At 38.5% G+C, this 15,923-nt stretch overlaps 3 protein-coding genes across 3 annotated transcripts; 1 reads left to right on the forward strand and 2 right to left on the reverse strand.

The window, feature by feature from the left end:
* Positions 1-305: 305 nt before the first annotated feature.
* Positions 306-2,179, reverse strand: LOC112054605 (RNA-binding protein pno1). The gene is made up of 3 exons (XM_024094447.2): positions 1,810-2,179; positions 1,159-1,321; positions 306-675 (listed from the first exon to the last, which is right to left on the reverse strand). Exons 1-3 carry the CDS (start codon positions 2,043-2,045, stop codon positions 331-333), a joined length of 744 nt encoding a protein of 247 aa, XP_023950215.1. The 5' UTR covers positions 2,046-2,179; the 3' UTR covers positions 306-330.
* Positions 2,180-2,448: 269 nt separating this feature from the next.
* LOC112054604 (NADH dehydrogenase [ubiquinone] 1 alpha subcomplex subunit 10, mitochondrial) lies at positions 2,449-6,872 on the forward strand. The gene is made up of 5 exons (XM_024094446.2): positions 2,449-2,604; positions 2,679-3,392; positions 4,569-4,742; positions 5,801-6,016; positions 6,719-6,872. The coding sequence occupies exons 1-5, from the start codon at positions 2,464-2,466 to the stop codon at positions 6,821-6,823; spliced, it is 1,350 nt and encodes a 449-aa protein (XP_023950214.1). The 5' UTR covers positions 2,449-2,463; the 3' UTR covers positions 6,824-6,872.
* Positions 6,873-7,278: 406 nt separating this feature from the next.
* LOC112057727 (EARP and GARP complex-interacting protein 1) lies at positions 7,279-15,915 on the reverse strand. Its single transcript, XM_024098268.2, has 9 exons — positions 15,740-15,915; positions 14,347-14,481; positions 13,152-13,298; positions 12,253-12,339; positions 11,478-11,666; positions 10,897-11,021; positions 9,931-10,032; positions 8,533-8,664; positions 7,279-7,500 (listed from the first exon to the last, which is right to left on the reverse strand). The coding sequence occupies exons 1-9, from the start codon at positions 15,779-15,781 to the stop codon at positions 7,338-7,340; spliced, it is 1,122 nt and encodes a 373-aa protein (XP_023954036.2). The 5' UTR covers positions 15,782-15,915; the 3' UTR covers positions 7,279-7,337.
* Positions 15,916-15,923: the final 8 nt, after the last annotated feature.

The raw sequence follows: 15,923 nt of genomic DNA on the forward strand, positions 1-15,923 counted from the left end.
TAAAAAATAGCCCATTAAAATTATCACTGTTTATCACTGTTAAACAGTGATAATGTAGGATTTTAATGATGAAAGAATTTTTCAAATCCAGTAGTTTGTGCCTATTTAATCAGAGGGTTTTTAATGACAAGCTAGTTTACATTGATAATGTATTTCAATTTTGTTATTGTCATTGCCTGAGATCAAAGAGTGTAACACCACCAACTTCCTAACTACTGACAGTTTCTAGAAATAATGAAAACAAAGGTGTTACACACAGACCATCTATACTAAATAACCCATAAACAATAATAAAAACAAACAGAATTATAAATAGTTCTTTATTTACACCTAGAATCTCTCGGCAACTCTCTTTGCAACGTTTCTCAAATTTCCATACACTTTGGATGGTGGAGACCCCATAATCAAGTTGCATATAGCTCGTCTGGCCAGCGCAATGTTCTGATAACTGCCTAAAATGTGAATTTTTGAGTCTGCCAACACTATTCTTGTTTTTGTTACATTTTCTATTGTGAACTTTGTCCTCCCTGCTTTTCCTGCTAGACGGCCGATGGCCCTTCCTAAATGATCTCCTTGTAATGTTTTAACATCTTTAATTTCAAATGACTCCACAAATAGGTCGTCCAGCCTGAGTAGAGCCAGTGCGTCTTCTACATCAAAGCCATAGATGAAAGCCTGAAAGGAATTGGTAACTTGATAATCACAAGATAGAATAATAATTATACGAGATAAGAAATTGATTTTATGGATATCTATGATAATAGTATAAAGAAGTAAAGCTTGTGAGTTTATAGGGGGTAATCTCTGGATCTATTATCCAATTTTGATAATTCTTATATCAACCGTGATAACACACTGGATATGACCTCTGCCTTCAATTCCAGAGTTAGTTAGAACCTACACCAGGTTTGAATCCAGTCCAGGGCATACATCTCCAACTTTTCAGTTATTAAATATCACATGTCTCAAATTGTGAAAGAAAACATTGTGAGGAAACCTGCATACCTGAGAATTTTCCTTATTCTCTGTGTTTGTGAAGTCTGCCAATTCGCATTGGGCCAGAGTGGTGGACTATTAGCTGCTTGAGTCTCCTCTCAGAAGTTAGCTGAATATGGGTGTAATAATAATAATAATGGGGAAACTAGATTGCAAAAATACCTTAACAAAATCAGCAGCTTTTTGTAAATTGGCATCATCTTTTGTCTCCGGGCCTACCCTTATCTCCACATTTCTTGATTTAGTGTTGAAACGAACTTGCAACAATAAGTGCTCTACTATAGGTGTGAAGATCTTTAGCCAGTTCTCTCTCAGAGGTGTGTATCTGTAATTAAATAAATTTTGAAAAAGAAAATTATACATGGCAATCAATAAATATAAATAAAATAGAAGTGTCTCCAGTGGCGTGCACTTCAAAATGCAAAAATGCTGTGCCTACCCTCAGAACTCATTACGAATCTGCATTAGAGAAGGAATTTTCCATTTTGTACAAATTGTACATATAGTGCATACCCTAGTCAAACACCTTGTGCACGCCACTGAGTGTCTGTCTGTATTTCAAAATGATTATTTTCTCAAATGCTCAAGTCTCAGACAATATATTCCAGAAAGTCTATTTGGCTTCAAATATAATAGTATGATGTGCCATGATAATGTTCAATTTAATTTACATATACACACAAATAATCTAGAGGTTAAAATTGCAGAAAGATGGTCTAAGTTTTAAATAACACTGCAATACGAGATATAAGGCCTATACTAATTGAATAATAAAATATTAGACTGATTAATCATTATTTTGAGGTTAGATACCTATGTGCAGGAACAGCAACTTTTCTCATGTTAACTTTACTTTCATTTGGTTCAACGTTTTTCTTAGCCTTTTTAGCTTTAGGCCGAGTACGTTTAGGTTTCTCTTGTGTGTTATTTTCATCTTCCACCTCCATACCCTCGCCAGATTCTGAAATTGCTCTACGCTTCACATTTTTTAATTTTACGGTGTTCTTGGCAGGTAAAAACTCTTCAACGTTAATGTTATCGGTCTCCATTTTCGTTTTCCTTAATTAATAAGAGCACTTGAACTTAATTGTTCTTTAAATAATGCAAAATAAACTGTATTTTTTTGTTGATAAAATTTCTTCACATGTTCAATGACATTTACCACAGATAAAAGAAAGAAAAAGAAAAACATGACAACAACTGTCATATAGTCTATTTGTTATTAATAGATTACGTTTCATTTCCTCTCTCATGTTCAATAATTTTTAAAAGTAAAAGTTTAAAATATACCACGATTTTAATGACTATTTGGTCACCGGTTGGCGAACTTTTTTCTGCGGCTACCAAACAGAGAGTCACGTACACGTAGTGGTTATATACTCTTTAAAATTTGCTTTATAGAGGTATAAAAATAATTACGATTAAACTTAGAAGGGAACGCAATAATTATAATGTCAAATCGAATCGATGTTGTCTTGTCAAAACTCAAAAGTCAAAACTCAAAATTTATTTGTATTTTTTTACAGCTGTCAAGTGTCATTGTATTGGGGACTGGGGTGTTATGTCACACTCTTAAAATTGATTTTTTGTTATTATGAATTGAAAGAGGTAAGAAATTATATATATTTAGATCGACATACCAAATAAACCAACAACCGATTACATCTGTACATTATTTCTAGCCTACAAAGAAAATGGCGACCTTAATTAGAACTACAATCGTGAAGGCAATTCCTGCCCAAGGTGGTAAAATTGCTGGCTGTGTGGTGGTCCAGAACAGGAGTATCATGGGCAAAGCGTTTCGTAACAGCCTCCCGCCGCCTGCGCCTAAACCAGCGCCGTTCGACTACGTGAATAAAGATTACACTTGGTTACGTAGCTTGACCGACAGAACGACACACAGGTTCGATGAAAACTCCAAAGTGGTGGTCGTAGAAGGGCCTGTGGCCGCAGGAAAGACGAAATTCGCTGCTGCCCTGGCCGAGGATCTCGGAATGAAGCATTATCCCGAAGCCAACATGGATATTCACTATGTTCGACCAAACGGTATCGACATCCGTCAATTCGATAAAGATATACCAGAGGACACCAGGACATTCGATCATGTCAACTTCAACCGCTCTCCAAACCACCGGCTAGCAGGAAACTTCCAGATAATGATGTTTATGGCGAGATACAGCCAATATATTGATGCTTTGACACATGTTCTGAACACTGGCCAAGGTGTGGTCCTTGAAAGGTCGCCGTACTCAGACTTTGTTTTCCTAGAAGCTATGTTGTCTCAGAAGTACATCAGCAAAGGTGTCAAATCTGTCTACTATGAGTTGAGGGGGCAGACTATTGAGGATTTGATGAGGCCTCACCTTGTTATCTACCTGGATTTGCCTGTTAATAAGGTAGTATTTTAATCAATTTTATTTAATTAATTCTGGATGTGTTTTTATTAATCTTAATATAGATAAATTATGTTTCATGTTGTTTGTCTTTGTTGGACTTCTAAACTGATTGATATTTTCACACTGTGTGCAGTTTGATCCAACTTGAAAGATAGGTGGGGGTAGCAGTAGGGTCTACTCTACCTCTATTTTACTCTGACCCCACTCCTAACCTAGTAGGAGTAGGGTCAGGGTAGGGAGAAATAAGTCCAAGTGAAGCTTGACCGAATTTAATAATCAATTATTTGTACCAAATTGTTGTATGAATTTATTTACAATTTACAATATTTCAGATTAGATTTTAGTGTACATGTAGCAGTTTTGCTGAACATGTAGCATGGGGTATCTCTGATTCTAATATGAATTACAAGAAAACAAATTGTCTGTTGCCTAAGATTTAGGTTGAGCATAAGTAAATTATTAGCTGATGCCTGCTACTTTGTCTGTGTGAAATTCAACAGGAACCATGGATTTTTATAAAATAAAATAATATGTGTTTAAAGTACTATGTGTTAATTCATAGCCTAATCTATCTCAATTTCAAATTTTTGTCAAATCCATTTAAAAGTCTGCATGAAAGAACAACAAACATCGAAACATCCATACACTAATATAAACTTAAATTTTTTTTAATTTTTAACAATGTTAATGTTGTAAATACAGAACACTATTAATAATTTAATAAAAAATATCAACCCTCCCGCTGCGGGACATTTGAGTGCCCAAGGAACCTCCCCACAATATGCACCTCAAGAATCACTGCCTTCTGTATCTGACCCTTGATCCAACAGTTAAGTGAAAGCTTCTTAAGATGTTGGTCCAAGTTTTTCGCTATAGACCATTGACTGAAACAATAATAGTTGACTCAACATTCCACATGGCGGTAATCTCGTGAGCAAGGTCCAAGTATTTTAATACTTTTTCCTTTTCACCAGATTATCATCATGTGAACAGTAATATCATCCAGCAGATGACGCTGCTAGACTGCCCACACCTGATTCAATAGTCGCTAGGCAGTCACTGTTGGCTCAAGAGTCTGAAACAGAGACATCCTTGACCGGTATGCAGTAAGATGTTTATATTATTTGTAGGATACCTTGTCAGCTAACATTCAAATAAAAACTTTATCCGTTCTAGGTACAAGAAGCAATCCAAGCCCGCAAAAAAGACTACGAAACTGGGGGCAAAGCCTTGACAGAACCATTCCTTACAGAGATGGAGCGTCAATACAAACATAAATATCTGAGAGACATCTCCACTCATGCTGAGCTGCTTGTGTACGACTGGACAGGTGGCGGCGAAGTTGAAGTAGTAAGTTGAAGATGAATGTAATTTTTTGATTTCAAAATGAAGAACTTCAAAAAACAATTTCTACGAACTTAAAAACATTTTTTTATTTTTTTCTCTTGTTCCTTTGTCTATCGGAGATCAAATCACATTTTAGTATGTTGTTTCGGGCTTTGCACATCCACTGATGTAGCATCCCTCCAGGAATTTTACTATGTGGGCTAGTTGTGTCATTTTCAGTCCCTGATATCTAACAATTTGACAGCCAGGTTGTTTTTATGGCGCTCAAGCCTGTTATGCTGTTTATGGCCTCTAGTGACCTGTCTATTTCCTCCTTAACAGGTGCAATGTTAAGATATGTGTGTGTATATGTATGTTTCTTGACAAACCATGGTGCATTGCATATTACATTCATTATATTGTTTTGGAAGCGCTGAAGTATTTCAATATTTGAGTGGCTAGCAGAGCCCCAGAGTTGAATACCGTCCATACTAAGCAGTCATTTGATCGGATTATGGTCCAGAGACTGATCTCCGATAGACAAAGGAAAGACGGCCTCCGTGGCGCAGTGGTATGCGCGGTGGATTTACAAGACAGAGGTCCTAGGTTCGATCCCCGGCTGGGCCGATTCAGATTTTCTTAATTGGTCCAGGTCTGGCTGGTGGGAGGCTTTGGCCGTGGCTAGTGACCACCCTACCGGCAAAGACGTACCGCCAAGCGATTCAGCGTTCCGGTACGATGCCGTGTAGAAACCAAAAGGAGTGTGGATTTTCATCCTCCTCTTAACAAGTTAGCTCGCTTCCATCTTAGGTTGCATCATCACTTACCATCAGGTGAGATTGTAGTCAAGGGCTAACTTGTAAAGAATAAAAAAAAAAAGTAAAATTTAAGAACATTTAAAAAAAAGTGTCAACTAGCCTATTGTTGCTGTAGAACTTGAAAATATGTCAGAAGCTCAGGATCTTGGAAGTCCCTACAAAAAGCCCACGTCCTGCAGTGGACATCCATTGGCTGATGATGATGATCACAATGACGATGATGAGGTTGATGATTTTTCTTCATTTCCATTCAAAATTCCCCAGGTAGTAGAAGACATAGAGCGTCTCGACTTCGACCAGTACACCGAGCGCGAGGAGCCCAAGATGAAGGACTGGCGGCTGCCGCGCGAGGTGATGTGGGCCGACCAGCGCATGCTGTACACCAACAACAAGCACTACCTCATGAACCTGTTCAACATCCCGCGCACCGACGTGCCCGAGCTCATCACTGACGCTGACGAAGGATACATCAGGGACAAGGTATTTGTGGAAAATATAAAAAAAAAATAGCCTTTATCCTCTGACTGTTGATTACACATATTATACTTGATACTATTTCTTAGTTTCTATTACACCAGAGCAGTCAGGTTGTCCACCGACATAGGCCTCCTCCAGACTGAATATGTGTACTCCACTTATACTCAAGAACGGCTGAACCGATTTAGCTGAAAATTGGCAGGGAGGTAGTTTAGAGCCAGGAGAAGGACATAGGATACTTTTTATATAAAAAAAAATAAAAATAAAATAAAAGTTGGGTTTTCCTTCCTGACGCTATAACTCCAGAACGCACGAACCGATTTCCACGGTTTTGCATTCGTTGAAAAGGTCTCAGGCTCCATGAGGTTTATAGCAAAGAAAATTTAGGAAAAATTTCAACGTAGGGTAGGGGTAGGGTAGAGGTAGTTTAAACTTTACATCGAGTTTTACGCGGACGAAGTCGCGGGCGTCCCCTAGTAGCTAATAAACTTGAAATAACATTTGGAATATTACTTATTCTAAACATTTCACGTCTATTTTGGCTGTCCTAATTATAGCTTGGCAAGTTTGATGACACTCCCATGATATGCGGGCGACGGGGGGAAAGGACTGCTCGGGGCATCGCTACCTCCCGGCCCGTGCGGACCATTGGGTGTGTTACGAACGAATTTGCCAAGCTATAGGTATATTTTTTTCAATACGCAGGTCATCTACGATCATCCCTCTTTCGAGTTCGTCGAAGGCTACGGGCCGAACGACGGCGCCACGACGTTGAAGAACAAAGTGCCCAAATACACTGAATATATTTAATTATGAGGTTGTAGTGTAGATTGTTATCTTAATAAATTATAAAAACATTTAGTTGAGTTTAATTCATTATCAACGTATATTCGGCTCTCTGTTGAGCTCAAGTCTCCTTTTAGATTGAGAGTTGTCCACCACGCTGGCCCAATGCGGATTGGCAGACTTCACACACGCAGTGAATTAAGAAAATTCTCTGGTATGCAGGTTTCCTCACGATGTTTTCCGTCACCGTGTGAGACACGTGATATTTAATTTCTTAAAATGCACATAACTGAAAAGTTGGAGGTGCATGCCCCGGACCGAATTCAAACCTACGCTCTCCGAAGGCCCCTTAATCGAAGGCAGAGGTCATATCCACTAGAGCTTTCACGTCTTTTTACTGAGGCTCTGTAGTGGTTAAGCCAACTACAGAGCCTTAGTAAAAAAACGTGATAGCCTGAAGATGTTGAAATAAAAAAATCTTCAATATTGCACAAAGTATATTTTCAATGGAATGAATGATTTTAATGAAATAAGTGAATTATAATAAGATCTTATATTTGAAGTGTCGCGGCACGCGCGACAGCACCAGCCGCGCGTCGTAGCTGAGCGAGGCGAAGGTCCAGGGCTCCGCGGCGCTCCACTCGGCGCAGTACACCGAGTCCTCGTGCTGCTCGTACGACTGCAGCACGCCGTCCTCTAACCTGAACACAAATACAGATGAAAAATCTAGTGGGAGTTTCCAATGTTTTCATACTGTTATTATCGCGTTAACGTAAACGCGAATTTATATGAAACTAGCGGACGCCCGCGACTTCGTCCGCGTGTAATTCAGTTTTTCTCAAATCGCGCGGGAACCATGGATTTTTCCAGAATGCAAAGTGTTAATCCAGAGTAAAATCTATTTCCATTATAAATTACAGCCATATCGCTTCAGTAGCCGCAGCGTAAAAGAGGAACAAACATACTTACACACAAACTTTCGCCTTTATAATATTAGTGATTGAAACTGTTCTGCAGTAATGCCACTAGATGGCTCTGTTTCTTTCTTTCCTAGAAATTCGTGTTTACGTTAACGCGATCGTCACATATCAAACTGCCACTAGGCCCTATGAACATGTATTATGATCAATAGCGGCAGAACTTCAAAATATCGATCTTTCTTTTGTTCCATCGAAAAAGAGCTGTATAATTGTCTTAAGATATGTCGTCGGATGCGAGAGCAAAAGATAGTTTTAACTATTGTCACGGCGGGGAGCATAAATTTTTGTATAGCAATACAATTACGCGGGCACGGACTCGCTTGAGTAGTGAAGTTACACTTCAATAACAGAAGAAGAAGAAATAATTATTGCACACAAAAATAGATAAAAAACAATAAAAAATAATTAATTAAGCAGGCAAAGGCGGCCTTATTTCTATAAGCAATCTAGCGGTTAACAGTGAAGGTTGACGATTTTGTTTTGTTGACTCTACAACGTGCAATTGCAAAGACTTTGCAATTGCACGTTGTAGAGTCAACATCTCCTGAGGATTCTCCGGTTTCGGGGTGAAACGTACGTAGAGAGTATTTTGTCGGACCTGGGTGACGTTGTCGCATGGGTTCGCCGAATTTTCGCGGATGATAGCAAAATAAATAAATCATTATATAATCTTTATGTAAGTAATTGATTTTTTTGAAATGTGATCTTATCTTTTACTGTTTGTTGACCCAAATACTAAAAAAATAAGGTTACACTTGGCTAAGGCGGCGCGCGTCGTCGTCCGCGTCGCACACGCTGGCGGCGGCCGTGAGCAGCGCGCGCGCGTCCGAGCTGCCCGTCAGCAGCAGCTGCTCGTGGTACGTGTTGTAGCGCACCGTCCACACCCTGCGACCAACGAATGTTCCATTATTACCAACAAATGTTCTATTATTACCAACAAATGTTCCATTATTACCAACAAATGTTCCATTATTACCAACAAATGTTCCATTATTACCAACAAATGTTCCATTATTACCAACAAATGTTCCATTATTACCAACAAATGCTCCATTATTACCAACAAATGTTCCATTATTACCAGCAAATGTTCCATTATTACCAAAACCATTTTACAATCATCAAATTAGCCGAAGGGTGTCGACATGGCTGTTTTGTAGTCTTCCAAGTACAACAGAACTGCACCGCGTGTAATTGGTCATTGCCATAGAGGAATTAGAAAATGGATATGCATCGCACTCAAATTCACCAACAAAATTGTCTGTCGTTTTTTTAAGGGGGACGAGGTAAACTCACACATCGAAAATATTTAACACCATTAAATGTTTTCTGTGTCCATACACTACACACAATTTTTTTGAGTTGCAATACACAGACTTTTTACACAGACTAACCAACACATCGAATAATAATAAATAATCGAATAATAAGAATAATGGTCGAAGTTTTACAATCATTAAATTAGCCGAAGGGCGTCGACATCGCCGTTTTGTAGGGTCTTCCAAGGTCACTGCCTGTAACACTTTTAATCAGTGTAGCTGTTCTTTACGATCCTAACGATGACATAACATAAACACAAGTAACGTAAGTAACAAGGGAAACTCGTCTCTCGAAGAGACTCTTCACCGGCGAAGACGAGTTTCCCTACATCTGACGTCACCCGGACGTTTAGGATCTTGGGGCGCCCGGACTGAAGCCAGTCAGGCCAAAACACACTTCCAGAATGGCCCCCTAAGCCGAGATCCGAGTCTCAGAAGAGACACCTTTAGTAAATCCTGATGGGGCTCTAAAGTAGAAGAAGAAGATGTGGACCAAATCTTCTCCCCCCATCAGGTGATTTTGCGTTTGCCCAAACCCCCAATGACGCCGCTGAGGTCCCATTAAGGAGCCTACTGCAATTGCGGTCAGGAAAAAAAAGTTAGAAGTTAGAGGTTTGATCAACTTTTCGGCGCAATTTCGCCAATTTACACTCGACACGTTAATATCCATGACTTGTTCGAACTAATCAAAATCGTTACTTCCTAACTGATAGAAAACATTCTAAGATTGGTTTAAGTCTAGATCAAATAAAAAAGAATATGACTGCATCATCGCGTGATTATATATGAATGTATAATAACTTAATATTTACAAGGTAACAAGTGGACATACCAATGCGAGTGATCCGTCCTGCTGAATATGGCCTCCTTCCCGTGCCTGTAGTCCCATATGTTCAGAGCAGCGTCGTCACCCGCACTCGCCAAGTGGAACTGTCTATAGAAATTAATACATTCCATTACAGACACCCTAAAATGGCAGGCGTCTACAGATCCGCAATCGCATCAAACGGATTTCCAATTTTTATGAGACATTTTAACTAATTAATATGTAAAAAACACAGATTGACTGGATGTTTACAAAATAATAAGATTATAAAATTTCAAAATCTACTAAAATTCTTATATCGTAATTCGATGAAAATTCATAAATTTTTAGCTTCCTTACATTAATCGTATCATTTATCAATATATGAACATAAGCGCACAAATTACCAACACATTTGTAATTTTGTTTGAACGCCCATACAAATCTAACGATCAGCGAATCAACGACGTCATTAATTCGTGCCATTTTGTATCGAGCGTTTTTCAGGGATCCGTGGCAGTGCCGCAAATCTGACCCTTTAAATGTAGCTCCGAAAGTAATTGCAGATACCCTGTTACTTCTACAAAATTGCTATTACTGGACTGGACTATAAGCATACTCCTAATTTATAAAAAATTAAAAAAGGTCATATCATCATATCATATCATCATCCCCATAACAATTGCCTTGTTTTTTCGTCTCGCTCTCTCATGTTACATCGCCCATTTAATCACAAACAAAGCGCCTAGTGGCAGTTTGATACTGTTACTGTCACGTAACGTAAACGCGAATTTCTAAGGAATTGAAACAGCGCCATCTAGTGGCACCACTGCACAACTGTTTCAATTCCATATAAATTTGCGTTAACGTCAACGTGATAGTAACAGTATGAAAATATTGAAAACTCCCACAAGGCACACTGTCAGAAGCGCAATCTCTGAGCGGCTGGACTTTAGTGAGTCATATGCTTGTGACGTCATAAAATAAGCATACCTGTTGGGATTGAAGTCCATATCCCTGGCCAGCTGCCTGTGAGCACTGTCGATGCTCCACGCCGGCTTACTGCAGTCTGTCCGCGTGTCGAAGCATTTTATGTGCGTGTCTTGAAGCACCGCGAACTGAAAAATGCTAAAACTTACATATATACATTCATTCATCATGATTCATCATTAAAGGGTTAAGCCAAATAGTCCACCATGCTGGGCCAATGCGGATTGGCAGACTTCACACACGCAGATAATTAAGATAATTCTCTGGTATGCAGGTTTCCTCACGATGTTTTCCTTCACCGTTTGTGACACGTGATATTAAATTTCTTAAAATGCACACAACCAAAAAGTTGGAGGTACATGCCCCGGGACGGTTTCGAACCCACACCCTCCGGAAAGGGAGGCAGAGGTTTTACCTACTGGGCTATCACGGCTCTTTGTTGAAGTGAAAAACTGAAGTGTACCATAACTTTAAAAACTTGTCCATCTATCGAGGTTTGTAAATTGGTGTAAAACTTGTGTTTATTCTCTGTATTGTACAAAGAATATTGATAGTGCGGTCGAGGCCTATATCACGAGCCTCACCTGGCTCTGCCCCTGCGGACTCCACTTGCCGGCGGTGAGCTTGAGGCGGGTCCGGCCCCCCGGCGCCACGCCGCCCACGTGCGCGCCGGTGCTGGTGTCGCGGATGCTCACGCAGTTGTCCAGCACTATGCCGACGCGGTTCGCGTCCGACGGGTGCCATTCGGCGCAGCGTATTTCTTCCTCTGGTTTCTACAAATTTCTTACTATAAGAATGGAAGAATTCAATATAAAATAAATATGTAGAGAGGTAAATTCTGTACATGGATGGTGATTAGTGATCGATACTGATGCCAAAATGCAAACAGTAAATTTTTTGTGTCTGTCAGTCTGTATGTTCGTTATAGAAACAAAAACTCCTTGACGGATTTTAATGAAACTTGGTATTATTGTTCATACTCCTGGGCAGGTTATAGTATACTTTTCATCACGCTACGATCAATAGGAGCAAAGCAGTGAAGGGAAATGTTGGGAAAATTTGAGAAGTTACTCCATTTTTATGAATAGTGTAGGGGTAGGGTAGTGGCAGATTAGAGGTATGGTAGGAGTAGAATAGGGGTAGTTGAATGTTTATATCAAATTTCACGCGGACGAAGTTGCGGACGTCCGCTACTTATTTTAAAAATTCAGGTTCTGTTTTTTGGTATTGCAGCGACATTTTACAGTGTTAAATTAAAACCTGGACATTTCAGCTGCTTTGCTGGACCAGAATATTCAAGTCTCTCACAGACTATTAAGTCAGTATTGGTACATCTACATAATAACTACATCTGATTACCTCTGGTGTGATAGTTTTAAGTAATTCCATGTCCTCTGCATTTCTATTCTGCATTGCACTAAGATCGTCCAAGTCTTTCGGTATCACCTAAAAAGCAAGAATAAGAAATTTTTACTAGTGCCCAATTGCAATTCCGAGCTGAAATATTCCTGTTTTTCTGTGAATATCTTAGGGCTATATACAACAGGCAAACAACACTTTCTTCTCTGCATAGTTTCACTAGAAAAGGTGACTATAAGTTTTCTCTTGTCATCAGTTTGTTTTAATGGCCCATTTGCATTGTCAGGTTTCTCTTTATAGCAAAGAAAGTTTAGAGTTCAGACACCCACATTGTTCTTATGTGGGTCGGTAAGCTTAGCAGGATAATTATTATTAACTCAATAACAAATTATTATCAGATGCTAATTATTTTGATGAAGGCTTATAATAAACTTAAACGAGGCACAGTATATAACATCACAACACACAATATAGGCATTTAATAGATCCAGGACCTCATGATCGAAAGGTGGAAAGATAATAACAACTGGACAAACGGACATACTGTGAAATTAACTTCTTCTTTTAGTCAATCTCTTATCGAAAATATTGTCATGTCACCTCATGAAGAACCACTGGCAATAGATTTTGAGCTTTATATATTTAAACTTGCAGACCTGGTCAAGCTTCGCTTTGACTCATTCCCTACCCCTACCCTATCCCATTTTACTCCCACCCTTCCTTGTTTTGCCTTCCTGGAATTGTTTCACTAACATTAAAAAAAAATATGTTAGGGTGGAAAACTCTTATCACTGGAGGATGTTTGAGATGACTGATGAGAATCGGTCAAGCCGTTTCGAAGGAGTATAGAAACGAACATTGTGACATGGGAATTTTATATATTAAATTTTAAAAAATACCTCAATAGTAGGCAGCCTGAAGATGGAGACTCCCATGGCGCACTGGCACGTGTCGTGGTCGTACGCGTTGTGCACCGTCATGAGCGTCGCGGCGTCGTGAGGAGAACACCGCAAGTGCCAAATCTCTCCAATGTCGTGTTTGAACACCTAAGAAATATCAATACATATAAATAAAATTGAATGCGATGACTAGGTTTAAATATACTAACATTCTAGTACATGATAACCCAGTGTATATGACTTCTGGCTAAAAATCCGGAGGGTGTTGGTTCAAACCCGTCCGGGGCATGAACCTGCAACTTTTCAGTTATATGCATTTTAAGAAATTAATATCACGTGTCTCAAACAAATGTCACGTGTGAATGAAAACATTGTGAGGAAACCTGAATACCAGAGAATTTTTTTAATTCTCTATGTGTGTGAAGTCTGCATTGGGCCAGCGTGGTGGACTATTGGCCTAACCCCTCTCTTTCTGAAAGGAGACTTTACTTTACTTGTACACAAACAAACAGTCAAGTAAAGTTAATATTAACTCATTAATAGATAAAACACAAAGATGTCTTAATATTTGTAAAATAAATAAGATTATAAGCTTTCAATATTGAAAGCAAGAAATTTCATACATTTTTAGCTTCCTTACATTCAATGTGATATTTGTCACTAAATGACGTATATGTTGCACATATAACAAAGACATTTGCAATAGTTAATAGTAATTTCAATTTTGCTTGGATCATTCCTTCATACAATTCAGTATGTACTGTTTTTAGTGATCTGTGGCAGTGCTGCAGTCTGACCCTTTAATCCAGCAGGCACCTACACCGAAGGACCTTTTAAGGACCTTTAAATCCCTGTACCTCGGAAAGTAATGATTGATACCCTGTTATTTCTACAAAATAGCTTTAGTGCTCTTAATTTATGTACAATTTAAAAAACTGCCATCATTCCTATTGTCTATCTGTGATTTCAAAATAACTATGTTCTTTCAAGTACTTAGTCATTTACACAATACTAAAAACAGTTTTTCTTTCCAGAACGGTTGAACCATTTGTAATAGGATTTCCACTGACAAATAGAGGAGATTATTAAGCAATATATATGGTACTTTTTATTACAGAAAAATCCATGGTTCCCATGGGATTTGTGAAAAACTGAATTTCACACAGACAAAACTTGTCCTGGACAACTCCCTTACCTTAGTATGCAGAGCTCCGGTGTCCTCCTCCAGCTCAACTACATGTACTTGATTAGTATTAGGCTTCAAGCTCTGGGTGCCAATCAGGAACCTGATGGCATCATTCTCACCATACTGTGGTGACAGGGCTCTGGTCTAAAAATTAAACAGGTTTTTGCAATTAAGCTCATCACTGAGATAATAGTTGATAATAAACAATGTAGGATCTATGGACCTCAAAACAGGCCGATGGAGCATGCTTAGAGTATCTTTTTTTCTTTTTTATTCTTTACCAGCCCTTGACTACAATCACATCTAATTGTAAGTGATGATGCAATCTAAGATGGAAGTGGGCTAACTTGTTAGGAGGAATGCGAAAATCCATATCCCTTGTACTATACAACATCATACTTGAATGCTAAATCGCTTGGCATGAAAATCCATTCCTCTTTTGGTTTCTACAGAACATAGTAGTGAACTGCTAAATCGCTTAGCGGTATGTCTTTGCCAGTAGGGTGGTAACTAACCACGGCCGAAGTCGACCACTAGCCAGATCTGGACCAATTAAGAAAACCTTAATCGGCCCTGCATCTTGTAAATCAACAGCGCATACTACTGATGCCATCAAAATATCTCATCATCATCTCTGCATGACGAAATCAGAAATGAGGAGATATACAAACCATCATTCTATATTTATTTCAATCATAGGCCATCTGCCAAAACCAAAAGGGTTCCAAAAAAACAAAACCGTTCACCTTAAGGATTATTATCAGACTATCACTATGCACTAAAGTTTGCACTTAACTCAAAATCAAAATTATCTTCATTAAAATATATTAGATGGCATAGAATAAAATCAAACTGAAATTAGCATACATAATTAAATTACTCATAAACTTGACGACATTGCAAGAGGAATACTGGCAAAATCTCTCTATATCCTGCTATGAAAAGAGTGTTTACATGTCATAAAGAAACTTCTTAAATTTATAGCTGGGTCACAAGTATTGGGCACGGTTATAACCATGATATGGTGAAATATTCCTTTCATCTAAAATGCTAGATTGTAAAGAAAAAAAATCTACATTTGTGTAAATTTATGAGATTTTCTCGAGTGAAGGGCGAAAAGAAGGTTCGCTTTAAATATGCTTGTCTATCTACACTATAAAATTATTATAATGAGGAATTGCTTGTTTGTTTGCATTGAGTAGGGACTGAAATTACTAGGCCGATATAAAAAATTCTTTTACCATTAGAATCCTACATTATCCGTAATGAGCATAGGCTATATTTTATCCCCGTATATTCACAGGAACAGTAACTACCTGGGTGAAACAGATTGGCGTTTGTTATTAAATTCACACTTTGTTTCACACAAACTATATAAAAGTTTTACACACGAAGTACGTACCTGATGTTCAAGTCCGTATATAATTGAATTTCCTTCCTCCATGATTAAATAAATCACACACAATTGAATCAATATTCAACATTCACTTTTCAGTTTTCATTTTACAATGTTTAATGTTTTGTTTGATTCCTTTTCAAAGGGTTTTCATTCACTTTTTCAGCAAGACCACAGCAAGACCGAGCAC

Source organism: Bicyclus anynana, chromosome 2 (genome assembly GCF_947172395.1).
Source record: "Bicyclus anynana chromosome 2, ilBicAnyn1.1, whole genome shotgun sequence".
In the NCBI taxonomy this organism is placed as follows: domain Eukaryota; kingdom Metazoa; phylum Arthropoda; class Insecta; order Lepidoptera; family Nymphalidae; genus Bicyclus; species Bicyclus anynana.

Excerpts from the sequence above, each read along its gene's own strand:
- LOC112054605 (XM_024094447.2), bottom strand. The coding sequence starts at position 2,045 with ATGGAGACCGATAACATTAACGTTGAAGAGTTTTTACCTGCCAAGAAC. Across the intron at positions 1,322-1,809 it reads GTTGCTGTTCCTGCACATAG|ATACACACCTCTGAGAGAGA; the intron begins GTATCTAACCTC and ends ATTTAATTACAG. Across the intron at positions 676-1,158 it reads AAGCTGCTGATTTTGTTAAG|GCTTTCATCTATGGCTTTGA; the intron begins GTATTTTTGCAA and ends AATTCCTTTCAG.
- LOC112054604 (XM_024094446.2), top strand. The coding sequence starts at position 2,464 with ATGTTGTCTTGTCAAAACTCAAAAGTCAAAACTCAAAATTTATTTGTA. Across the intron at positions 2,605-2,678 it reads GTTATTATGAATTGAAAGAG|CCTACAAAGAAAATGGCGAC; the intron begins GTAAGAAATTAT and ends CATTATTTCTAG. Across the intron at positions 6,017-6,718 it reads AAGGATACATCAGGGACAAG|GTCATCTACGATCATCCCTC; the intron begins GTATTTGTGGAA and ends TTCAATACGCAG.
- LOC112057727 (XM_024098268.2), bottom strand. The coding sequence starts at position 15,781 with ATGGAGGAAGGAAATTCAATTATATACGGACTTGAACATCAG. Across the intron at positions 13,299-14,346 it reads CCGGAGCTCTGCATACTAAG|GTGTTCAAACACGACATTGG; the intron begins GTAAGGGAGTTG and ends GATATTTCTTAG. Across the intron at positions 12,340-13,151 it reads TCAGGCTGCCTACTATTGAG|GTGATACCGAAAGACTTGGA; the intron begins GTATTTTTTAAA and ends CTTGCTTTTTAG.